This window comes from Melozone crissalis, unplaced genomic scaffold (genome assembly GCF_028551555.1).
Source record: "Melozone crissalis strain CALT ecotype California unplaced genomic scaffold, PUWL_Pcris_2 ptg000063l_1, whole genome shotgun sequence".
Lineage (NCBI taxonomy): Eukaryota > Metazoa > Chordata > Aves > Passeriformes > Passerellidae > Melozone > Melozone crissalis.
In genome coordinates, this window is record NW_026535841.1 from 5,070,806 (window position 1) to 5,089,974 (window position 19,169).

Sequence of the window (19,169 nt, forward strand, 5' to 3'; positions counted from 1 at the left end):
CTCTTCCCAGTCAGGGTCAGTAACAGCCCTGTGCTGGCTGCCTTCCTGTGTGTTGTTTGAAGCACTTCCAAGCAGTCCTGCCCCCAGAGCAGCGAGGGAACTCTCCCTTCTGCTCTTGCTACTCTCTGTGCCCTTCAGATTTTTACTTTTTTCTAAAGCCATTAAATCTACTCTGACTGCCAGGCCTTGGCAGTCCTAGGATATTGTTCCAGCTTCATCTTGAAAGGGAAGAAGCATTAGCCCCTGTTCCTCCATGGGTGCCTGCCAATTAGAGCTGTTGGCCATTTTGGGAGGCAGCAGGGAGAGCTGCTAGCCACTGTGTCAACAGTCAGGGGCTCAGCCCAGGGCATAGCCGGCCTGGTGGGGGACTGATGGGGCTCAGGACTGCTTTTGACATTTTTCTGCTGAATTCCTGAGCTCCTCTGCTAATGGGTGTTGAGGTGAGTGGTGTGAATGTACCTGGGCACAGACAGATGGAGGAGTTTATAGCGAGGTGTTTCTGGCAGTGTGGAGAAAAGGTGAGGTTTGGGCAGTGGATTCCCATCTGCTTTTGAATGTTATTTTTACAACACCAGCTCTGGAACTGGCCAGCTCTGGAAAGCGGAAAGTTCTGCTTAATCCCAGCTTGCTTGCACAGCGAGCTCTAAGACATCCTCCCACCTGCCTCAGTTCTCCGGAAGCGGTTGCAGTCAGCTTAGAGGAGTTCAGTCTGCCCACCCGAGCTGGGCTTTGCCAGAGCTGTCAGCAAAGGGGTTGGTGAGAGAAAGGAGGTGCGAGCGTGGGCCAGGGGCCAGGAACAAGCTGTCCTGTCTTACCCCAGATACAAACCTTACTTTGGTGAAACTTTGCAAATCACTGTGCCTGTGTCTGCTTCGCTCTGTGCAGCTGCACTGCCGATCTGTGCCTGCTCACACGAGGCTTCATGGCCAGTGCCTGCGAGGGAGCTGCAGGGTGTTCCTGCTGGTGGGGTGCGTTTAGCGAGGATGGTGATGTCCTGGCAAGCAGCTGTTGGTTTCCCCACTGATTCTTTGTGTGAGCATCTGCCCAGATCCTCCCCAGTGTTACCAGCCATGTGGTTTGCCTTGCAAATAGCAAAGTTTAAAAAAACCCAAAGAACAACAAACCTGGGTTTGAGACCAATTGGGTTCAGAGTGGGTGGGAAGTACGGGATGAGTAGGAGAGGAGAATCTATAAGAGGACAGTCCTGTTCTTGTGCATAAAAGTAGAATTTGCTGGAGAGGGAAGATGAGTGACAGCTGTTTTCGAAAGGGCTGATTGTACTCTCCTTTTCTCCTGCCAGTAAAAGGCTGTGAGTAGGGAGTTCAAACTGTGAGAGGTCTGACCTGATCAGGGAGTTTTGCTTTTTCTTCAGGATTTGGGTTTGTCACATTTGAAAGTGAAGACATTGTGGAAAAAGTATGTGAAATCCACTTCCATGAGATCAACAACAAAATGGTGAGTGTCTGGGGCACAACCTGGGGGAGCAGGGACTGAGGTGTGGGAGAGGCAGAGCGTGAGGCACTTGGGTCCTGATGCATCTTCTCTGCAGTGGGGAATCAGATTGAGTCTTTTCCCAACAATCACAGCGGTCAGTCTGGGGAAGAAACTCACTGTATGGGGTGAACAAGCATAATAGTGAGTTCTCAAGGAGGAGAGCTTGGTAAACAAGGAATTGTACTGCGCTTGGAGTTTTTGAAGTTACACTAAACCTTGTAGTGGCCTGGGAGGGGGCAGGTTTTACTTTATTCAGAAATGAGGAAAATTAGGCTTTGAGGCTCTGGTGCAGGGTCAGGTAGAACATCAAGGGTAACACCAGGGGGAGAAAAGCAGTGTTGGAGCTCCCCATTGCCTGTGGTGGCTGCAGAGCAAGAGGGAAGGCTGGCACCATGTGGGCTGGGGACAGCAATGCCAGGGAAGGGCAACAGGGCAGGCTGACAGAGGTGGCTGGGGCTGGGACGTGCTGTCACGCAGGCAGCCCTGCCTGACCTGCCTGTGCTCCGTGGCTGTGTCCTGTGACAGTCTGTGATCCAGCCTGTGACAGGCCCGCCTGATCCTTACTTTCCTGTGGCAGGTGGAGTGTAAAAAAGCTCAGCCGAAGGAGGTGATGTCCCCAACGGGCTCTGCACGAGGGCGGTCCCGAGTCATGCCTTACGGGATGGATGCCTTCATGCTGGGGATCGGCATGCTGGGTAAGCCCCGGTCAGCTCCGCCGCGCTCCCCCCGCTCCCGGCCGTGCCAGGCAGCAGCTTAGAGGTTTATTCCGGGAGCGCCGGGGCGGCCAAGGGCAGCGCTCCCCGTGCGGGGCCGCCGGGACCCGTTCGCGATCGCAACTTGCCCTCTGCTGGCACCGGGAAAAAACTGCAGACCGGAGTGCCACCACCGACTGCGACGGCCGGGCCGGTCCTGGGACACCCGAGCCGGGCGGGCTCAGCCCCTGCGGGGCGGCTCTGCCCCTCGGCAGCTCCTTCACGGTCCCGCAGTGCACGTGGACAGCAATTCCTTCATGTGGAACGGGATATAACTGCAGAGCTGAGTGTGGAGTAATCTGTACCCAGGCCTCTTCATCTCGTACAGGCTTTCTGATGAATTAGTTGACTAAAGAGCCGCTACGCTTCCACTTGAAGCAGTGGTCGGTGTAAATGTCCCCACTGCCATATACAGACTGTTAAAACGCCCTTTAAATTCTAGTTTAGTGTTGTCTCACTCTGTTCCCTCCCTCTCAGGTACAGTAAATACCTGGTATTGCAGGGAAAGTTATACATTATCATGGAACTGTAAGGAGAAGTTGGTGACAAGCAGGCTGGGTTTCATGTCTACCAATGCTCCCAAGACAAAAGCATTCAGATAAAAATTTAAAAATGAAAAACAAAAGTCATTTGTAGCCCTATCTTTTGTAGGACCACAAAACCTAATGCCTGGATCTGAGAGTCAGCGTGATCCTACCAGTGTGGGTGCTGGTCCTGGCTTCTCTCTCTTCTCACTTTCATTGGAGCCAGGACTGAGCTGACCCAAGAGCACTGTTTGCTCAGGATCATTGCTGGTGTTGCTGGGCAGGGTGTACTCAGCCTGGCTCTCAGTGCTAAGCCTGCTGAGTAGCAGTTAGTCACTGAACAAAACCCCCAAAAGGGCATTTTTCCACCAATGTTTTCTCTTGACTTATTGAAGGAAAATAAATCTCCAGCCTGTGGTTTTTGGTTTTGCCTTTTCTAAGCCATCTGAATTTTAAAGCAGCAAGACTCCAACTGAGTCACTGGGAAATATACGGACTCTTGTCTTGGGAGATCTCAAATTAAGCATTCATCTGTGAGTGAATGCCCTGCACTCTCACAGGCTTGTTCCTATAGGTGGTCAGCTCCCTGGGGAAGAGCAGGGCTTGTGCTCCTGTCGGCACCATGAAGAAATGTTCTTTGTACCTGCATTCACCAACCCTTCTAGTGCAAAAGTGACTCAGTCATTCAAATGCCTGATCTCCTGTTTATAAATCCAGCTGATGCATCAGAAAGCCTTAGTCTGCAGAGCTGTGAGTCTGAGAAGGAAATCTCCATGTCCTTACATGTTTGGAACAAGGAAAAATTAAATGGGCCTGCTAAAACTCTGCAGGCTCGCACGTGTTGTGCGCTCTGCCCAGCGCTCTCCTGGGGCTTCTGCTGCTACCCCTCTCTTCTGTCTGATGCCAGAGGATGCTCCTGCTGCTGGTGAGCAGCCAGACCTTGCCAGCTTGCAGTAACGGAGTCCTGTTCTCTTCCCCAGGTTATCCAGGCTTCCAAGCTGCCACCTACGCGAGTCGAAGTTACACTGGCATTGCACCTGGTTACACTTACCAGTTCCCTGGTGAGTGGAGCTCCCTGCTCTGTTCTTTGGTCTGCCTTCAGGTGATGGGAGCCCCCGGCATGATCTATACCCAGGCTCTGCCCCTTTCACTCTTTTCCCTGTTTGGTCTTTCTTTAAATTGGAGATGGATGTGGAAGGGGGATTGGAGAAGCCCTGGAATAGGTGGGAACAGCTTGTCCTTCATTAGGATTATCCTCACGCTGCAGTGGCAGGAAAAGCCCAAGGCTGCTCCCATGTCCTTTCTGCTGGCCTCCTCTGCAGGGCTGCTGCTGCTGTGACACAGAAGGGCCCCGCAGCTCTGCCTGTCTCACCGCCTTTGTGTGTGTCTGTCTCTCTTTACCAGGGTTGCCACCACTCTGAAAGTAGCACAGAATGTTAAACCCTGTGTGCCAGGGATCTCCTGGGCACGCAAAAGGCAGGTGCCTGCAGCACTGCAGTTGTGTTCTGAACAGTGCCTGGACCACTCACAGCCTTCACAAAGCATCAGGGGGCTGCAGATCCCCTGCAAACTGGGTGGTTTCTAACACTGCCATGTGCTGAGAACATGGATTCAGCAATCAGTGGCTGGAACCTGCTGTGTCCCAGCTCCTCAGAGCTGTGGGGCCTCTCCTCCTGCTCTCTGCCAGGCCAGGGAATGAAGCAGAGCACACTTAAGGGACACACTGTGCTATTGCTATTTTCTAGAGTTGTGGCAACTCTGAGCATCCCTTCCTTACTCCATCCCTCAGTGTGATGGTTGATATATGAAGTTTTGATATTAAGGGCTGGGAATGGGAAGTTTCCTCTTTGTCTGAGGTGAGCCCAGGCTAACTGGCTGAAAGTTGCTGTTGCCTCCTGGCTGTCTGGAAGCTCTCCATGAATCTAGCTGTAGTGGCTTCAAGTCCCTCATTGTAAACCTGTGCCAGGCTGAGTGTGGCACATACTGAGCACCCACTGGCCTTGCTGCTGAGAGGTCAGATTGGCCAGGTCACAGAGTGGTGCTCCAGGGCAGACCTGAGGCTACACAGTGATGCTTGAACTCGCCCTACCCTGGCCACATTTATTCCGAGATAAATGGATCCTTTCAGCCTTCAGGGCAGGAGTCCAGCACCTTTCAGCACCAGTTATAAATCAGTTTAAAGAAGACACTGGCCTGGTTGCAGTCTGGCTGCAGACTGCTCCCCCAGCAGACCCTGGCTGCTGTGTCTCTGGGGGTCTCCCTGGGGGCGTTTGATGAGTTCCTAAGCTGTCTTGCATTTCGTTTTTAGAGTTCCGTGTAGAGCGGACCCCTCTCCCGAGTGCCCCCGTCCTCCCTGAGCTCACAGGTCAGTCCCACTCATTTCCTAAACTCACAAGCTGCAAGGGGAGAAGGGGGCTTTGTGCTGTTTCAGTGGTGTTGCTGCTCCACAGCCTGGCGCAGTTAGACTGGAAATGTGCCTTATTTCCTCTTTCATCTGGATAAGCTCCATTCAGAGCTGGGGATGGAAAGATGGAGAGGCAATCAGAGCCATGTGTATTGCCTCTGAAGAGGGCCATGCAGGTCCTTTCCTGCTGCCTGCCTCATTTTTAACTCCTTGCCCCAGGCTGTATGTAAACCAGATATGGAAGCTGCAGAGAGCAGGGTGACTTCAACAGGTCTACAAATGGCTTTAACCTGAGCTGTTGCAAGGATGAAATTTGGAGTGCTGGGAGAGGATGTGGATGCACTCCTGGTTACTCTAACCCCATTTCCCTGGGAAGGAGGGGCTTCAGGGAATGCTTTCCCTGCTCTGAGTGGTGCAGTTCCCCAGCTACTCCCACACAGGCTTCCCAGGTAGGAGTGAGTGTGGTGGGACCTTGCAAAGTCCTGCAGTACTTGTAGGGAGCTGTGGAACAAAATGGGAGCAGAGGATTGTTCTCAGTGTCCTTCCTCAAAGTGCAAATGCCCTCTGGATCCTCAGCCCCTGGGGTGTGTGCAGTGTGTTCTCCCTACGTGATGTTCCTTCTGTCTACTCTCCCTTCCATGGCCATGTTTTCCCCACCTTTGTCCTGTCCCTGGTTTCTGTCATAGAAAAGCAGCTTTGTGTAGCACCCTGCTCCCCATGTGCCATTTCATTTCCATAGTGTTCCTCCTTCCCAGTGCTTCCTTGCCCCCACCTGTTTCAGGGTTTGAATCTCTTTGCAAAGGGGTATGGAAAACCTTCCAAGGAAGCTCTTCTGGAATTAGCAGTACAAACAGGCTTGAAAGGGAGTTTCTGTGGCACAAAACTGTGTTAATCCTCAGGGACTCTCTGTTTGTGAGGATGCTGAGGTTGGCAGCCACCAATGAACAAATTTCCCTGAGGGAGGTAGGGGAAAACTAAATCCCATTCCCTCATAACAAAACCCTTCCCTGACACCATGTATGCAGCTGCATAAGCACCTTTGAGCCTTCTGCTTGGCAAGCAAAGCAGATGTGTGTCCAGTTGTTTATTTACATGTGTGTTTTTCTGCAAAACCCATCACATTTGTAGAGGAACATTGGTGACTTGGTAGAATAGTTTCTCCGTTCGTGTCCATCCCCAGCTGTCCTGCACCTTTTCCTAGCAGAGGTGACTCACCCCGGGCCTGGCTGTCAGTGGTGCTGGGGGTGCACCAGAGCTCTGCACAAGAAGTTATTAACGCTGCTGTCCTGGCTGGGTGCCATGTTAGCTGACAGTCCTGAGTGTCTCGCTGAAGTACCAGCTGGGGATCGTGGCATCCTTCCCTCCCCGAGACGCTTCCCTCCTGTTAAGCAGGCACTGCACAGCCCTGGCTGGGCCGTGGTTGCCGTGCAGAGGCTGCAGTTGGCCCTGGGGAGGGCAGAGCCGTGCGCTCGAGGGCCCTCGTGCCTTGAGTGGCTGCAGCACACACGGGCTGCGCTCCACGGCTCTGGGAGGGGAGCCAAGGGGAGGGGATGGCACAGGCAGGGATGCACGCACAGGTGCTTTGTCACCCAGCACAAACCTGGTGTCTCAGCAGATAACACTGCAAAGGCAAGAAGGATTTTTTCTTGTAAAAAGGGCTGGAGCTTTTGAGATGATCTTGCCTCGTTTCTCAGTAAAACCACATTCACTCATGTGTTAGGGACTTGCAGGAGGGTGGCTGCCAGCAGCCTTTCTTTCCCAGAACAGCATCTTTGGGGTGATGTGGAGCAGCAACATGCCTGCGTTGGCCCAGGGCCTGTAATGAGCGGCTAACCCAGATAGAAGCCTCCTATGACGTTTGCTTGAAACACGCTGGTGCCTGCTACTAAATATTCCCTCCTAAGCTAGTCTGGGTTTCAGCCTTTACGCGATTGATTTGTTCTGACCTCTTTTTATGGTGCTCTAAACAGAATCACAGTGAATTTCACATTCAAGCATGAAATGCTGACCCAGTCATTTTAAGGGCAAAGAGAAACATACTGGCTAGATGCCTCCTGCCCCGAGGGCTGAATGCCTCTGGCAGTAGAGTTGGGAATTAGAACTGCTACATATAAATTAAGACTTACTGTTTTAATTAAGCCATTTCTAGTTCCTGCTCCCTAGGTATATGTTTCCTGCTTTTTTACAATATACAATGAGGTTTTGAGCAATCAGGAGCAAAACTCGGTGTGGGGAGAATGGTATGTGTTGAGCAAAGAAATAGGGAGAAAGAGGCTGTTAAACTGTTATTCAAGAATATTAACAAGAGACAGAGGAGGGGCTGAGCCTCAGGATGTTAAGCCTCAGCTGCTGTCCCTGAGCTGTTGCCATTCTCCACATTTACTGCCAAAATCTGGATCTGTAGCTTCAGATTAACTGCATCTTGCAAGCTTAGCAGTGACAGGATACATCTGAAATTGCCCACTTCTCATTCAGCTCTTCCACACCGTGCCTTTGGCTGCTCTGGGATGTGGGCTTGACAGAGCATGGCTCGTGCAATCCCCTGGACATTGGCTGTGCAAAACAACACTGATAAATTCAGGGCTATGCACTTCCCTGTTGTCATCCTTTAATGTCCTCTGTGGTGCACTAAGCCAATGCATACGTGTGAGCCCAGTGTTTTGCAATAGGAAATGCAGGCTCCCTTTGAGGAGTTTCCCATGTAGCCACAGTGCTCCTGAGCTGCCTGTTCCTTCTTTTGCAGCAATCCCCCTCACTGCGTATGGACCGATGGCGGCAGCGGCGGCTGCGGCAGCCGTGGTGCGAGGGACAGGTAACTCCACTTCCCTCCCCAGCACGGGCCCTGCAGGAGCTTTGCCAAGGGGCTGGGGAGGGGGGTGGGACGGGGTTGCATTTTTGGGATCTTCACTCCGCAGTTCTGCTGCCTGCTGTAGGTTCCACCCCCAGTCGCACCGGAGGCTTTCTGGGCACCACCAGTCCCGGGCCCATGGCAGAGCTTTACGGGGCCGCCAACCAGGACTCAGGGGTCAGCAGTTACATCAGCGCTGCCAGCCCAGCCCCGAGCACCGGCTTTGGGCACAGCCTAGGGGTGAGTGTTCCCTCTGTGCGGGGAGGGACGCGGGGAGTAGGCTGTGTCCCCACATGGTGAGGGAGGTGAGCAGCAGCGGGCAGCTCCCTCAGCCCACTGTCTGTTTTCTGGTGATGAAATACCACCCACTGCAGCATTGGCTGTGCCACTGCTGAGCCCCAGACCAAGATGGGCAGTGCAGAGCCCACATGCTTGGTTACTGTTGGCTCTCTCTGATCACCACTCAAGGTCCTGATCTCCAGTCCTTTCCCTGGTCTAGCCCAGGTTTTCCAAGAGCCCATCTTGGCCCTGACACAGCATTCTGCAAGGCGATGTGATCTTTAGACCTGGCACCTTCAAATGAAAACATTTACTCTGTCATCTGGGCCATGACTGAATTTGTTGTGTTAGCAATTCTTCTTCACTGTTCTTTTGTTTAAGAGTGGGGTTTTAACTCTTTCTTCACAGGGTCCCTTGATTGCAACAGCTTTTACCAATGGGTATCACTGAAGCTGGGGACCAAGGAGGCAGGAGGTAAGACAGCTTTGAACAGGAGCAGGTAATGAGAGAGAGGAGTGAGGTTCTGAGCTGGTCCCTGTGCTTGGGCTCTCAGCTGAAGCTGTGGATATTGCTGTGTAGCTCCATGGCCTGGCCCAGCCTGTGGGAGGAGTCCTGTGGCCTGCCTGGGCTCCCTCCTGAACCAGGAGGCTTGGCAGGTTGGGTTCCTACTGAACACTCCCCAGGCTGGGAGTGGAGAGTGTCTTAGGGTCTGGCACAAAGAAGAATAAAATGAAGCACTCACAAAAAGAGAAAACATCTGCAGGGTTGGCCACAGTCACAACCCAGTGGTGATCTGAGAGACAAGCTTGGCTCTTCTGTGGGGCTGGGGAAGCCTCCACCATGCAGCTGGTTGTTCTCACTGCTGCTGAGACCAGTCTCTGGGAAGTGAACTTTTTCATCTCCTGCCTGGGAAAAGGGCAGAAGGACAATCTGATCAGTTCTGGTATTGGTCCTTGGAAGGGCTGAGAGGGAACTGGTGAATAGTTTTTGTTTGCTTTGCAAATGTGACTGAAGTTAGCTGGCTTAAAATTTAAAATTTTAAAAAGTAAACAACCAGCTTTTCAAAAAGGGGGGCAAAACCTGGAGGGAGCAGTGTCCACAGACAGGAGCCTATGGCAGCCTGGCAGGGCTGGACTGAGCTGAGTGCTGGGGAAATGGCTGGACTCTGCTATGTCCCAGCCCTCCCAGGGACCAGACCATGTAGTGTGTGAGACCTTGTTCCCCAGGCCTGCAATTGCCATTGAAGACAGAAACATCTCTGCTGTGCCTTGTCGCTGTGCCAGTGATGTGCAGAGTAAGACTAGGTTGGGGCAAAGTTTGGGTATTGGGTGTTTCTGTCAGATCACACCAGAAGAAAGCCCCAGGAGGAGAGCTGTGGGTGTTCTAGACCCTGTCCCTTCCCTCCCCTGCTGTTTCCCGCAGATTCCCCAGTGACCTGACCGAGGACAGCGCGTGGCTGGAGGATCTGGTGAGCCTCGGGGGATGAGCCAAGGTTTCCTTTCTCTTGAATCAAACTGCACACTGCCGGCTGGCTGCCAGGCTCCTGCCGCCCTGCCCGATCTCTCCCTTTGACCAGACCACACTGGACTGAACCCGAGGAGATCATCTCGCTTTCCTACTAACCACCGACGGTTTACGCTTCCCCTCCCTGCCCCTAGCCCACTGATTCTTCTTTTATTTATTTTATTAGCTGTTAGTTTTATTTTTTTATTTTATTTTTTTATCTTTTTTGGGGGCTGCCCCTTCTTTTTGTTGTTTGCTCTTTCCCGAGCTAGTAGACATATTTTATGAATTGGCTTTGTGATTGTGTTAGGTAGTTTTCATTGAGGAGTATTTTTATTTGGCTTTGAAACTGTTTTGAATATTTTCAACTCTGTTGTTGTTGTCGTCAGTGTTTTTAAAGCACGGTATGTAACAAGAATGCAGTTCTGAAGGGAAGAAAGAGACAGAGAGAGAGAGCAAAGGCTGAGAGGAACTGCTGTATTTCTATTTTTTTTAAAGAAACTGTTTTTAATTGTTTCTGTTTTGTAAATGTGAGGCTTTGAAAAGTGTGAAACTCCAAGGATCCGAAAACGTTGGACATCGCTATGGAACAAAACAAATGTATATTTTGCTAAGTGAAAAACACTATCCTTACAGCTGAAAGATTTTTTTTCCTAGGTTTAGTTTTACGTGGGGTTTTCTTTTTCCTCCTGTATAATATGTAAATATCGTGAGCTGAACCTGGCTGCTGCCTGCAGCCTGGCTCCAAGGAGCAGCTCCGGGTCCTGGACTTGGTGCCGCAGCGTGAGCAATACTCTCCAGCAGAATCCTGACAGGACTTTGTTCTTTTTTTGTACACCTTTTACTGTAAGATTTTAAGACCTCTGATGAGATGAGATGAAAGGGGGGCGGGGGGGCGGGCGGGGTGAAACGTACCAGCCATCGGCTGTTTTGCTGAGCGGGTTAAAGCTGCTTCCAATTGCTTGATGTACAGACTCCATCCCTGGGCTCCGTAGCACCGGCTCTGGGCTGGCTTAGGGAAAGGGCTTTGCCGCCGTTGCTTGTCTTGGTTACTTTGAAAGGAATTCACTCTCCAAACTTTATCGCTTGTGTCAAGATTTCCTGGGAAAGGGGATCCTCCTCCGGAGGCGAGGGTATCGAAGGGGTGTCAGCCAGGGGGAGATTTGGGTAGTTGTTCTCTGAAGGGCAGGGCTCTGGGATGGGGATTCATTAACAGGGGAGAAAAGCATTAGGGTGGTGATTTGGGGGCGGGTTAAGGGCTTCTCAGGGATTATATGAATTATAGAATTGCAGCTTCCCGTTTGCTTTACTCTGTGTTCTGAAGACTGTGGGAATTTGTCCGTTGTCCTGTGCGGGGTGATCTGGTCCCTTCTCCAGAACCTGCTGGGGCTTCCCCTGGTATGGTCCAGGCCTCTGCCAACCAGCACTCTGCCAGGGGAGACCTCCAGCAGGAATACATGGGGCAGGTTTGGGTCTGGATTTCAGTGAACCAAAGACCTTGTTAAGGGGGGTGATTAAGCCTTTTATTAAGATGCAGCCAAACTCTTTTCCCAGGGAAATAAAAGCTTCATCTTAAGTTTTTAAAAATCATTCCCTCTCTTCCCCCAAACTGAGCCCCTGTAAAGGAGATGGGCATTTAGAAAAGGACTGGGAGGGCCACAGTGCCCACAGGGCCCTTTTTCTCTTCTATCTCTCCCCCGTCTGCTGGAACTTGTCCTGACCTGGGCGATGCGTTTGGAGAGTTCTGTTTAGGTAAGAAGGTACTTAACAGATCAGTACTGAAAACACAAAGCAATAATTTTTGTTACTGAGACAAGAGTCTGTATGTCTGTTTTTTTAAATATTTCCTAATTAAAGAAGAGCTGCATTTTATTGGGTTTATTTTTATTCTATATACTTCAAATTTGGGTCTGCGGACAGCGCTTTCCTCCCTCTTGGTGTATGCGCTGAGCTGCTTCCGTGCCCCCTCCAGACATCCCGGGCCAGCTGTGCTGCTGCTGGGCTGTGAGTCACTCTCTGGCCACTGCCTGGAGGCTGGGGCTCTGGTTTCAGGGTGGGCATTTTTTTTAAAAGAAATAAAGCTGTGTTTTTAAGCCAGTAAGTTATTACACTCCAGTGTTTGTTCTCTCCACACCTGTAACCCTTTTTCCAGATTTCAGTTTTAAATTCCTAATAAATTATTTGAAAACTGTCCTTCTCTGTCATTATTTGGGGGTGCAAGGTTTTCCTGTGGGGGAGATTTCAGGACCTGGCAGGAGTTGCATCCTGCCTTGAGGATAAAAGCCCCAGGCAGGTCTCTGACTTGCTGTTCTGCTCCCACACTTTGGCAGTGGCCAGTTTATAATGTGAGGCAGATCTGGTTTTAGTAGAGATTGTGTCTCTTTACACTACAGAGGTTTTGTGTAAGTATCTGTAGGTTCAGAAAAGGAGATGATGTGTTGCTTACAGGTTTAGCACATACCCTGGATTCAATTGACTGTGGTGGACCAAGGAAGCTAGACATGCAAGGAAATATAATGTGGAGATGGGAAGTAAAGTCCTTAACAGACAAAAGAGAGAAAGGAGAATTTTAACTGTGGAATAGTAGGGAGCTCTGCAATAGGGCTTATAAAAAAGCCTTAAAAATAATTTAAGGCTTAAGCCTGTAAATTTGAACCAGTTATAGGTTGAAATGTGCTCACAAGTGTACCAAGGGACCAATGATTTTGTATACAGCACAGGTTGGGGGAAACCAAAAATAGCATTGGTGGAAAAATCTTTACCCTGCTGGGATTTTTCTCATGAGGCACTTGTAATACTCATGCTTGCTTTCCCACACTTGGTGATCCTTTTGTTGAACTAACAGTGTAGGAAATTGTTGACTTATGATTTTAAAAAGGCCAGTTGACTGGAAACTTTATAGGAAACAATAATACATCATGTACTGAGAACAGAGAAAAAGGAACCAGACTCCTAATTTTCATAGGTAAGAAAACAATTTTTTTTTTAAAGGCAGTGAAGACAGAGAACTCTTGAATAGATATTGAAGGGAAAGTTGCCAGATTGATCTGTGGGCAAAAGACAAAATTATTTTTTCTGAACTAACTGGTACAGATTGTCCTTTACATCAGCCTTTAATGTTTGTTCAATACTGGATTAGAACACTGAGAATCTTAAATCAACCCAGCCTCTGTTCAGCTGTAGGTACCCATGAGTGGGGAGCCCCAGCATGGGAGCACTTGCAGAGATCAAAGAAGTTGGAATGAATCTGGTTGTTCAGCACCATGTCTAACTTTCCCTAGATGTCCTATGGATATGTCAACATGCACTACTGTGGGTACTGTGGGTGCCCTGGTGTAGTTTCAGACCCTATGAGGAGGAAGGTGTCCTCATCAACCCTTTGGAACCTGCTGGTGGGATGTGAGCCCAAAGATTCCTGCATGAGCACCCTGGTGCATGGGGCTGTTACAGAAAGGTGGCCTTTGTTTCTTTGGTGCTTTGTTTATCAATGCAGACTTGACAACCATGTCTAGGAACTGTATCTTGAGTGTTCAAAAATGCCAAACCTGTAGCCCTGAAAATGCCAGAGCCTCTGGGGTCTAAATATGAGTGCACTGTTTTACTTACCCCTGACTGATTCCAGGAAGATTTTTCTTACCCATTTTTTTTTACTTCTTTCGAGGTTCCCAACTCTCCTCGTCCTATGGCATAGAAAACCAAAGGTTCTTAACTGGGTTTTGCATTGGTGTTGGAGAAACTGCTTTAAGTCACCAAAGTCTGCTGTGTATGTTGAAACTTCTAAGCCTGGTTCATTTCCAATGTAGATTGCTTAAGGCCACATAAAACCAGATACTACTCCTTGTTTAAGCCACCTAAAGGTTTTCCAGGTCACTCGGCTCCTATTTCTTGTCTAGTAGTACCTCCCTCTGCTCTGTGGTTTTAAAGTAAAGAATAGCTTGATTTTTTTCTTTCAGTTGAGTTCATGCCAAATGGTCATTTGATATGAGTGGACAACCTGTACCTTATTCTCTGAATTATGCCAGGAGAACTCATGGAGAGATACAGGATTAATGATATGTGGGGATACCATAAAAAGAGGATGCAAGTATTAGTGTCAGATGGTTATTAGTGTGCCAAGAAACTCACAATGAAACTGCCATATATTACAGCGACCTGAGGTGGTCGCTGGGGTGAGAGAAAGATGAGAATCTTGTTTCTTGATCAGAAGGCTGGATTTATTGATATATGATATATAATACATTATAACTATACTAAATAGAATAAAGAGAGAAGTTGCAGAGGTTGCTAAGCTAAGAATAGAAAGAAAGAATTTAAAAACAAGAGAACTCTCTGTCTCTGTGTTCCAGAGAGCTTGCTCTGTGATTGGCTCTAATATTGTAGACATGGAACATGAACTAATTACAGGTGCATCTTATTGCATTCTACAGCAGCTGATAACAATTGTTTACATTTTCTTTCTGGGGCCCTTGCTTCTCAGAAAACGAACAAGTTTCAAAGAAAGATTTCTATGAAAAAATGTCTCCAACAGCCATACTGCTATTTTTTTAGTAGAGAGCCCTTAAAAATATCCAGATCTTTCAGGCTGACTTCTAATAGTCATACTACAAGAATTTAATAGCAAAATCTTAGAGAGCAAATATTTGCCTTTCCAGCTTTTATGGATTTAACTCAATTGGCCTTCAACTGGTCACGCCACAACCTGCTTCCCACAGCCCCCGATGGAAGAAGTCTGCATTTAGTAAAGTAAATACTGGCTGGTTTATCTCGTACCACGTCAAGGTGAGCCTGCTGTATAAAGACTCATTTCCCTTGGCACCAGTGTTTGTGTCAAGAGCTGCAAGGATGAAATTCCTGGCCCTGCTTTTCCTGCTGTCGGGTGTGTAGGTGCCCTCGTCCTGATGCAGGTAACCCCGAGCCTGACTCTCACCTCCCTCTGTCTGTCTGTCTGTCTGTCTGTCCGCAGTGGGCGCAGCCAGCGCCGAGGAGGTCTCGCCCCGGGCCGTGTGGCTGTTCCGTGAATTGATCAAGTGCACCCTGCCCCAAAGCCACCCCCTGCTGGAATTCAACCACTACGGCTGCTACTGCGGCCTGGGGGGCAGCGGCACTCCCGTGGACGACCTCGACAGGTACAACTCTGCTTTTACAATCCTCTTGCCTTGCTTGTGCTTTGCTGCTTCAGCTTCATCTCACCTGGCCCTGCCTGTGAACGTTTACAAAACTCTCTGACTGCTGTGAAGGAAGCTTGCTTGCACAGATGGATTCAGGGGAAAAGGATGTGTTCTATCACACCTTGATGCCTTATTACTAAGATAAAATATAATTACAGTAGCTCTTCTCTTCTATGGCAACAAAGTGTGCTCATTCCAGCTTTTGTTTTGCAGCAGCAGCAGTGCTGGGCCAGAGCCTGGACACAGCTCTGCACACTCTGCCTGGTGCTTGACCATCAACATGTGCAGGCTGGGCTGCAAAATGCTAGGAAATGGCATGGGCAATTTAGAGACACACAAATCTGGCAGCCAAGTCTTGCATTGTGTTGGCTGAGAGCTTGTCAGCTACCAGGCACTGAGGGGAAGTGTAGGGTAAACACTGGCTTTGGCTTTCCCTGTGCCCAATGGACACCTGTGAAGATGCTGCCATAAGTACTTATTTACCAGTACTGGACCATGAGCTGGCACAACTCTATCTCTCTGAGGTCCTTTGTGTCAGCCCTCTTATTACTGGGTATCTTTTTTTTTATTGTCAAGAGCCTTGTCAAAGCAAATCTAACGTATTTGTGTGTCTTACAGGTCAGTTGAGCCTGTGATTCTGGTATTTTCTAGCCTTTTTCTCCTTGTTTCCCAGGTGCTGCCAAGCCCACGATAACTGCTACACACAGGCAAAGAAAATGGAATCCTGCAAATTCCTCGTGGACAACCCGTACACTAAGCTGTACCACTACAGCTGCTCTGATGGGCAGATCACATGCAGCAGTACGTCCCTTTCCACCTCACCCCAGATGTTCTCCAGCCTTTCTCAGGAAAGAGCAGGGCTGTGTTACACTCACACCTCTGTGGCAGGAAGGCACAGTGCAAGTTCTTGCCAGGGGACCTGGTCCTTAGAAAGAGGGCACCTCACACAGGGACTGGAATGAGTATTCTCTATATAGCCCACAATTCAAAGTTTGTGAAGATATATGGTACAACAGAATATAGAAAAGCCTGTTTAGTCTTCAGGGGATTGAGTAGTATTCTGGGAGGCATTCTAAAGGCAGTATGCAAGAGATCAGCATGTTAACTCGGCATTGTTATACAGTTTCTGCCAGACACCTCTGATGAATTGTGGAGACTTTACAGGGCTCTGGAACGGAGGTAAAGAGTAGAGAGGTTGGCAAATAAGGCTGTAGGGAAGGGAAGAAAGGGCAAGGAGAGAGATAGCTTGGCAGGAACACACAGCTTTCGCGGCACTGGGTTAGTGGGCAGAAGCCTGTTCCCCCCTAGAACGACGGCAGCAGCGAAATGGGCACACCTGACAGCAGAAATACCAGCCCGAGCCTCTGCAGCGCCTGGCGAAGGAGCCGCGGGCTCTGACCGCTCCTCTCTCTCCTCCAGGCAAGAACAGCGAGTGCGCCGCGTTCATCTGCAACTGCGACCGCACCGCAGCCATGTGCTTCGCCAAGACGCCCTACAACCCCGAGCACATGAGGCTGGACAAAGACAAATACTGCAAATAGTCACCGTCGTGTGGTTCAGGGCGGCCGCAGGCCAAAATAAACAAATAAATAACCTAAACCGATACTCGGGGCCGCCGCTCGCCGCCGCGCTGAGGGGATGGGGCGGTGTGCGGGGCGTGAGGGAGGGAAGCCCCACTGCCGCTGCTGCTGCTGCTGCCCACGGCCCTGTGCGGCGCGGGAGGCGCCCCCGCGTTCTCTGATTGGCCCTTGCAGGCGGCGGGGGCGGGGCGCACCTGCTCAGGGCCTCGCGTGCCCCACCCCTCCCCTCAGGTACCCGCGGGCTGGGGCTGCGGCTTCCCGCCCTCACCCTCCCTGGGCGACCGTCCCTGCCCGCCGTCACCCTCACGGGGCTCCTCAGGGCGACCGTCCCTGTCTGCACTTACCCTCACGGGGCTCCTCAGGGCGACCGTCTCTGCCTGCCCTCACCTTCCCGGGGCTCCTCAGGGCGACCGTCCCTGCCTGCCCTTCACCTCCCGGGGCTCCTCAGGGCGCCCTTCTCCCCCTCCCTCACCCTCACGGCCGCCCTCACTCTCCCGGGACTCCGGAGGGCGCCTTTCAAGCCTTCCCTCAGCCGCCCTCGCCTCGGCCTGCCCACGCGGCAGCCGCAGCACAGCTGTCCCTCTTCCCCGGGGCATCGCTACGTGAGAGTCTTGAGCCCTTTGGTTCTCCTTTCTCCTGAGGGTCTCTGTGTGCTTACCCTGGGGAGCCCTTCCCCTGTTCGCAGTCAGGAGCTGCAGAGAAGGAGGTAATGTCAGCCTGGAAGGCAGGGAGCCCGTCTGAGGGACAGTATCTGTTCCAGTTTCCGAGCCCTGCCAAGGTCCTGTGCCGAAGCTGCCCCCCACCCTTGGTACGGGTTTTGCTGGCAGATGTTTTTGGAAGTGTGGGTGAACTCCTAGGGCAGGGTCTACACACACCCCCTGCTTGCTGGCAGGGTGTGAGGAGTGTCCTGGTTCATCATCAGAATGAACTGTATCCAAACGTGGAGCAGACCCCAAGGATCTGAGAGTCCTCTGGGAAATGAGAAACAAAAGGAGAAGGAAGAAGCTGGCTTGGTATGTTATTGGAAGGTACTTGCAATGCCTTTGTTCTGAAAGTAAATGTATCTTTCTTTGAGGGCATTAGAATGACATTGAGAAAGGATAGTGAATTGCATTTAGTTGCTCTTTTCCTTGAAAAGGGGAAGGGATTGTGTCACAGCCAGACACATTCCATTTTATGGTAGATTGAGTCCTGGGTTTTTACCAGTATTGGCTGCTTGTTTTTCTCAGGTGTTTGTGTATGAGAATTTTCTGGAAACATTGAGTGCTTGGAGTCCTCCACAGAAATCTTGAGGATCCTGGATGCGATTCTGTGATATAGCCAAAATGAATCATTCTTAGGGCTGGAAGAGCAAGATGAGGTCTCTTGTACTCACTCACTAGCTTAGATTCTCTGAAATTATTGTTTATAGAACAGTAAAGCTCCTAAGTAAATGTTACTATAATCCCCTTGTGATAAACCTCATTGTAGAGAAAAAAAGTAAAATATCACTATCTGGAAAGAACACTGCACTTCTGAGCTGTAGAGAAGATTGCTGGGGTACATTGGAAGCATTTCAGTAACTCAGTATGAATTCTGCTTGTAACAGGAACTCTAGATTTGAGGTGAGCAGTATTATCTACTCCTGCCATTCAGCATTTGGAGCATGCTAGCATTCCCTAGATAAACCCCATAGATAGATAAAGGCTCAAATTGATTCCATATCTGTCTTACTCCATACAGATTTTGTAAGCCTGCACTTCTGTTTGGTCCCTTGATCACACTTCTCATTTCCATGCCCCTTTGGTGGTGTGAAAGACCCACCATTAAACACAAACATTCCCCATCCATGGGGAGCCTTCCCACACAATGCAGTGTCAGGCCCTAATGAAGGGCACAGGTGGGGAGGCTGAAGGGGTTGTGCAGAGCTGCTCATTAGGGCTTTGAGGAACGTTGTGGGAAGAGTAAGAGCAGAGCTGGTGACTGCTTGAACTGCCAGCGTAGGGAGTACAAGGAGGGTGTGAAGATCTCCCATGCTGGTCTGCACCTCTGTTCCAAAGCAAAAGGGATTGCCTGGAATGCCAGGTATCCCTGTGCTCAGCAAGGGGGAGCTCTGAGACCCTACACAGCTCCACAGCTGGTGCATGGGTTGCTGGAGGGACAGCAGCTCCCTGGGCTCACTGCAGAAGTGAAGCCTCAGTCTCTTATCTTTTCTCTGTTGTTGTTTTCTATGCCGAGATTTTTCACTTTCTGCAGGGAGAGCTGAATTACTCTTAACTACATGGGCATTGCACAGATGAAAGAGAGTGCTCCAGCTGAGGTGAGACGTGCAGAGAGCAAACAGTTCTGCTGATGGTAATGATCCTGTGCCAGTTTCTGCTTGGGCCTGGAGACCAATTCCAGACACTCTCACTGTTGCTCATCCTCTTCAGGCTCAGCTTCTCTTTTTCTCTGCCATTGTCTGGTTAGTGGTGCAGAAGGGAAGAAATGCACTGGGGTACTTTCCTTGGTGGGAAGGGAGATGGCAGGGAGCTGCACACAGAATTGCAGGAACAGTCTGGAACAGTGGTATTAAAGCCCATCTGGCTTGACTCTGCTGTTTCCCTGCCTGCTGCAAAGGCTGGGAAAGGGCGACATC

The 19,169-nt window shown here is 50.2% G+C and overlaps 2 protein-coding genes across 3 annotated transcripts in view; both read left to right on the forward strand.

Annotated features, from left to right (window-relative positions):
• Positions 1–10,685, forward strand: part of MSI1 (musashi RNA binding protein 1) — a 28,644-nt gene extending 17,959 nt beyond the window's left edge. The window contains exons 8-15 of one of the 2 annotated variants that reach the window (XM_054288882.1): positions 1,373–1,455; positions 2,072–2,189; positions 3,751–3,831; positions 5,079–5,135; positions 7,918–7,986; positions 8,090–8,262; positions 8,710–8,775; positions 9,724–10,685. In XM_054288882.1, the coding sequence (XP_054144857.1) occupies positions 1,373–1,455; positions 2,072–2,189; positions 3,751–3,831; positions 5,079–5,135; positions 7,918–7,986; positions 8,090–8,262; positions 8,710–8,751 (623 nt within the window). In that variant the 3' untranslated portion in view covers positions 8,752–8,775; positions 9,724–10,685. The remainder of the gene's footprint in view (positions 1–1,372; positions 1,456–2,071; positions 2,190–3,750; positions 3,832–5,078; positions 5,136–7,917; positions 7,987–8,089; positions 8,263–8,709; positions 8,776–9,723) is intronic. The other variant, XM_054288883.1, reaches the window with a different exon arrangement.
• A 3,961-nt stretch (positions 10,686–14,646) lies between these two features.
• PLA2G1B (phospholipase A2 group IB) lies at positions 14,647–16,513 on the forward strand. Its single transcript, XM_054289028.1, has 4 exons — positions 14,647–14,680; positions 14,768–14,930; positions 15,646–15,773; positions 16,392–16,513. The coding sequence occupies exons 1-4, from the start codon at positions 14,647–14,649 to the stop codon at positions 16,511–16,513; spliced, it is 447 nt and encodes a 148-aa protein (XP_054145003.1).
• The last annotated feature ends 2,656 nt before the right edge of the window (positions 16,514–19,169 follow it).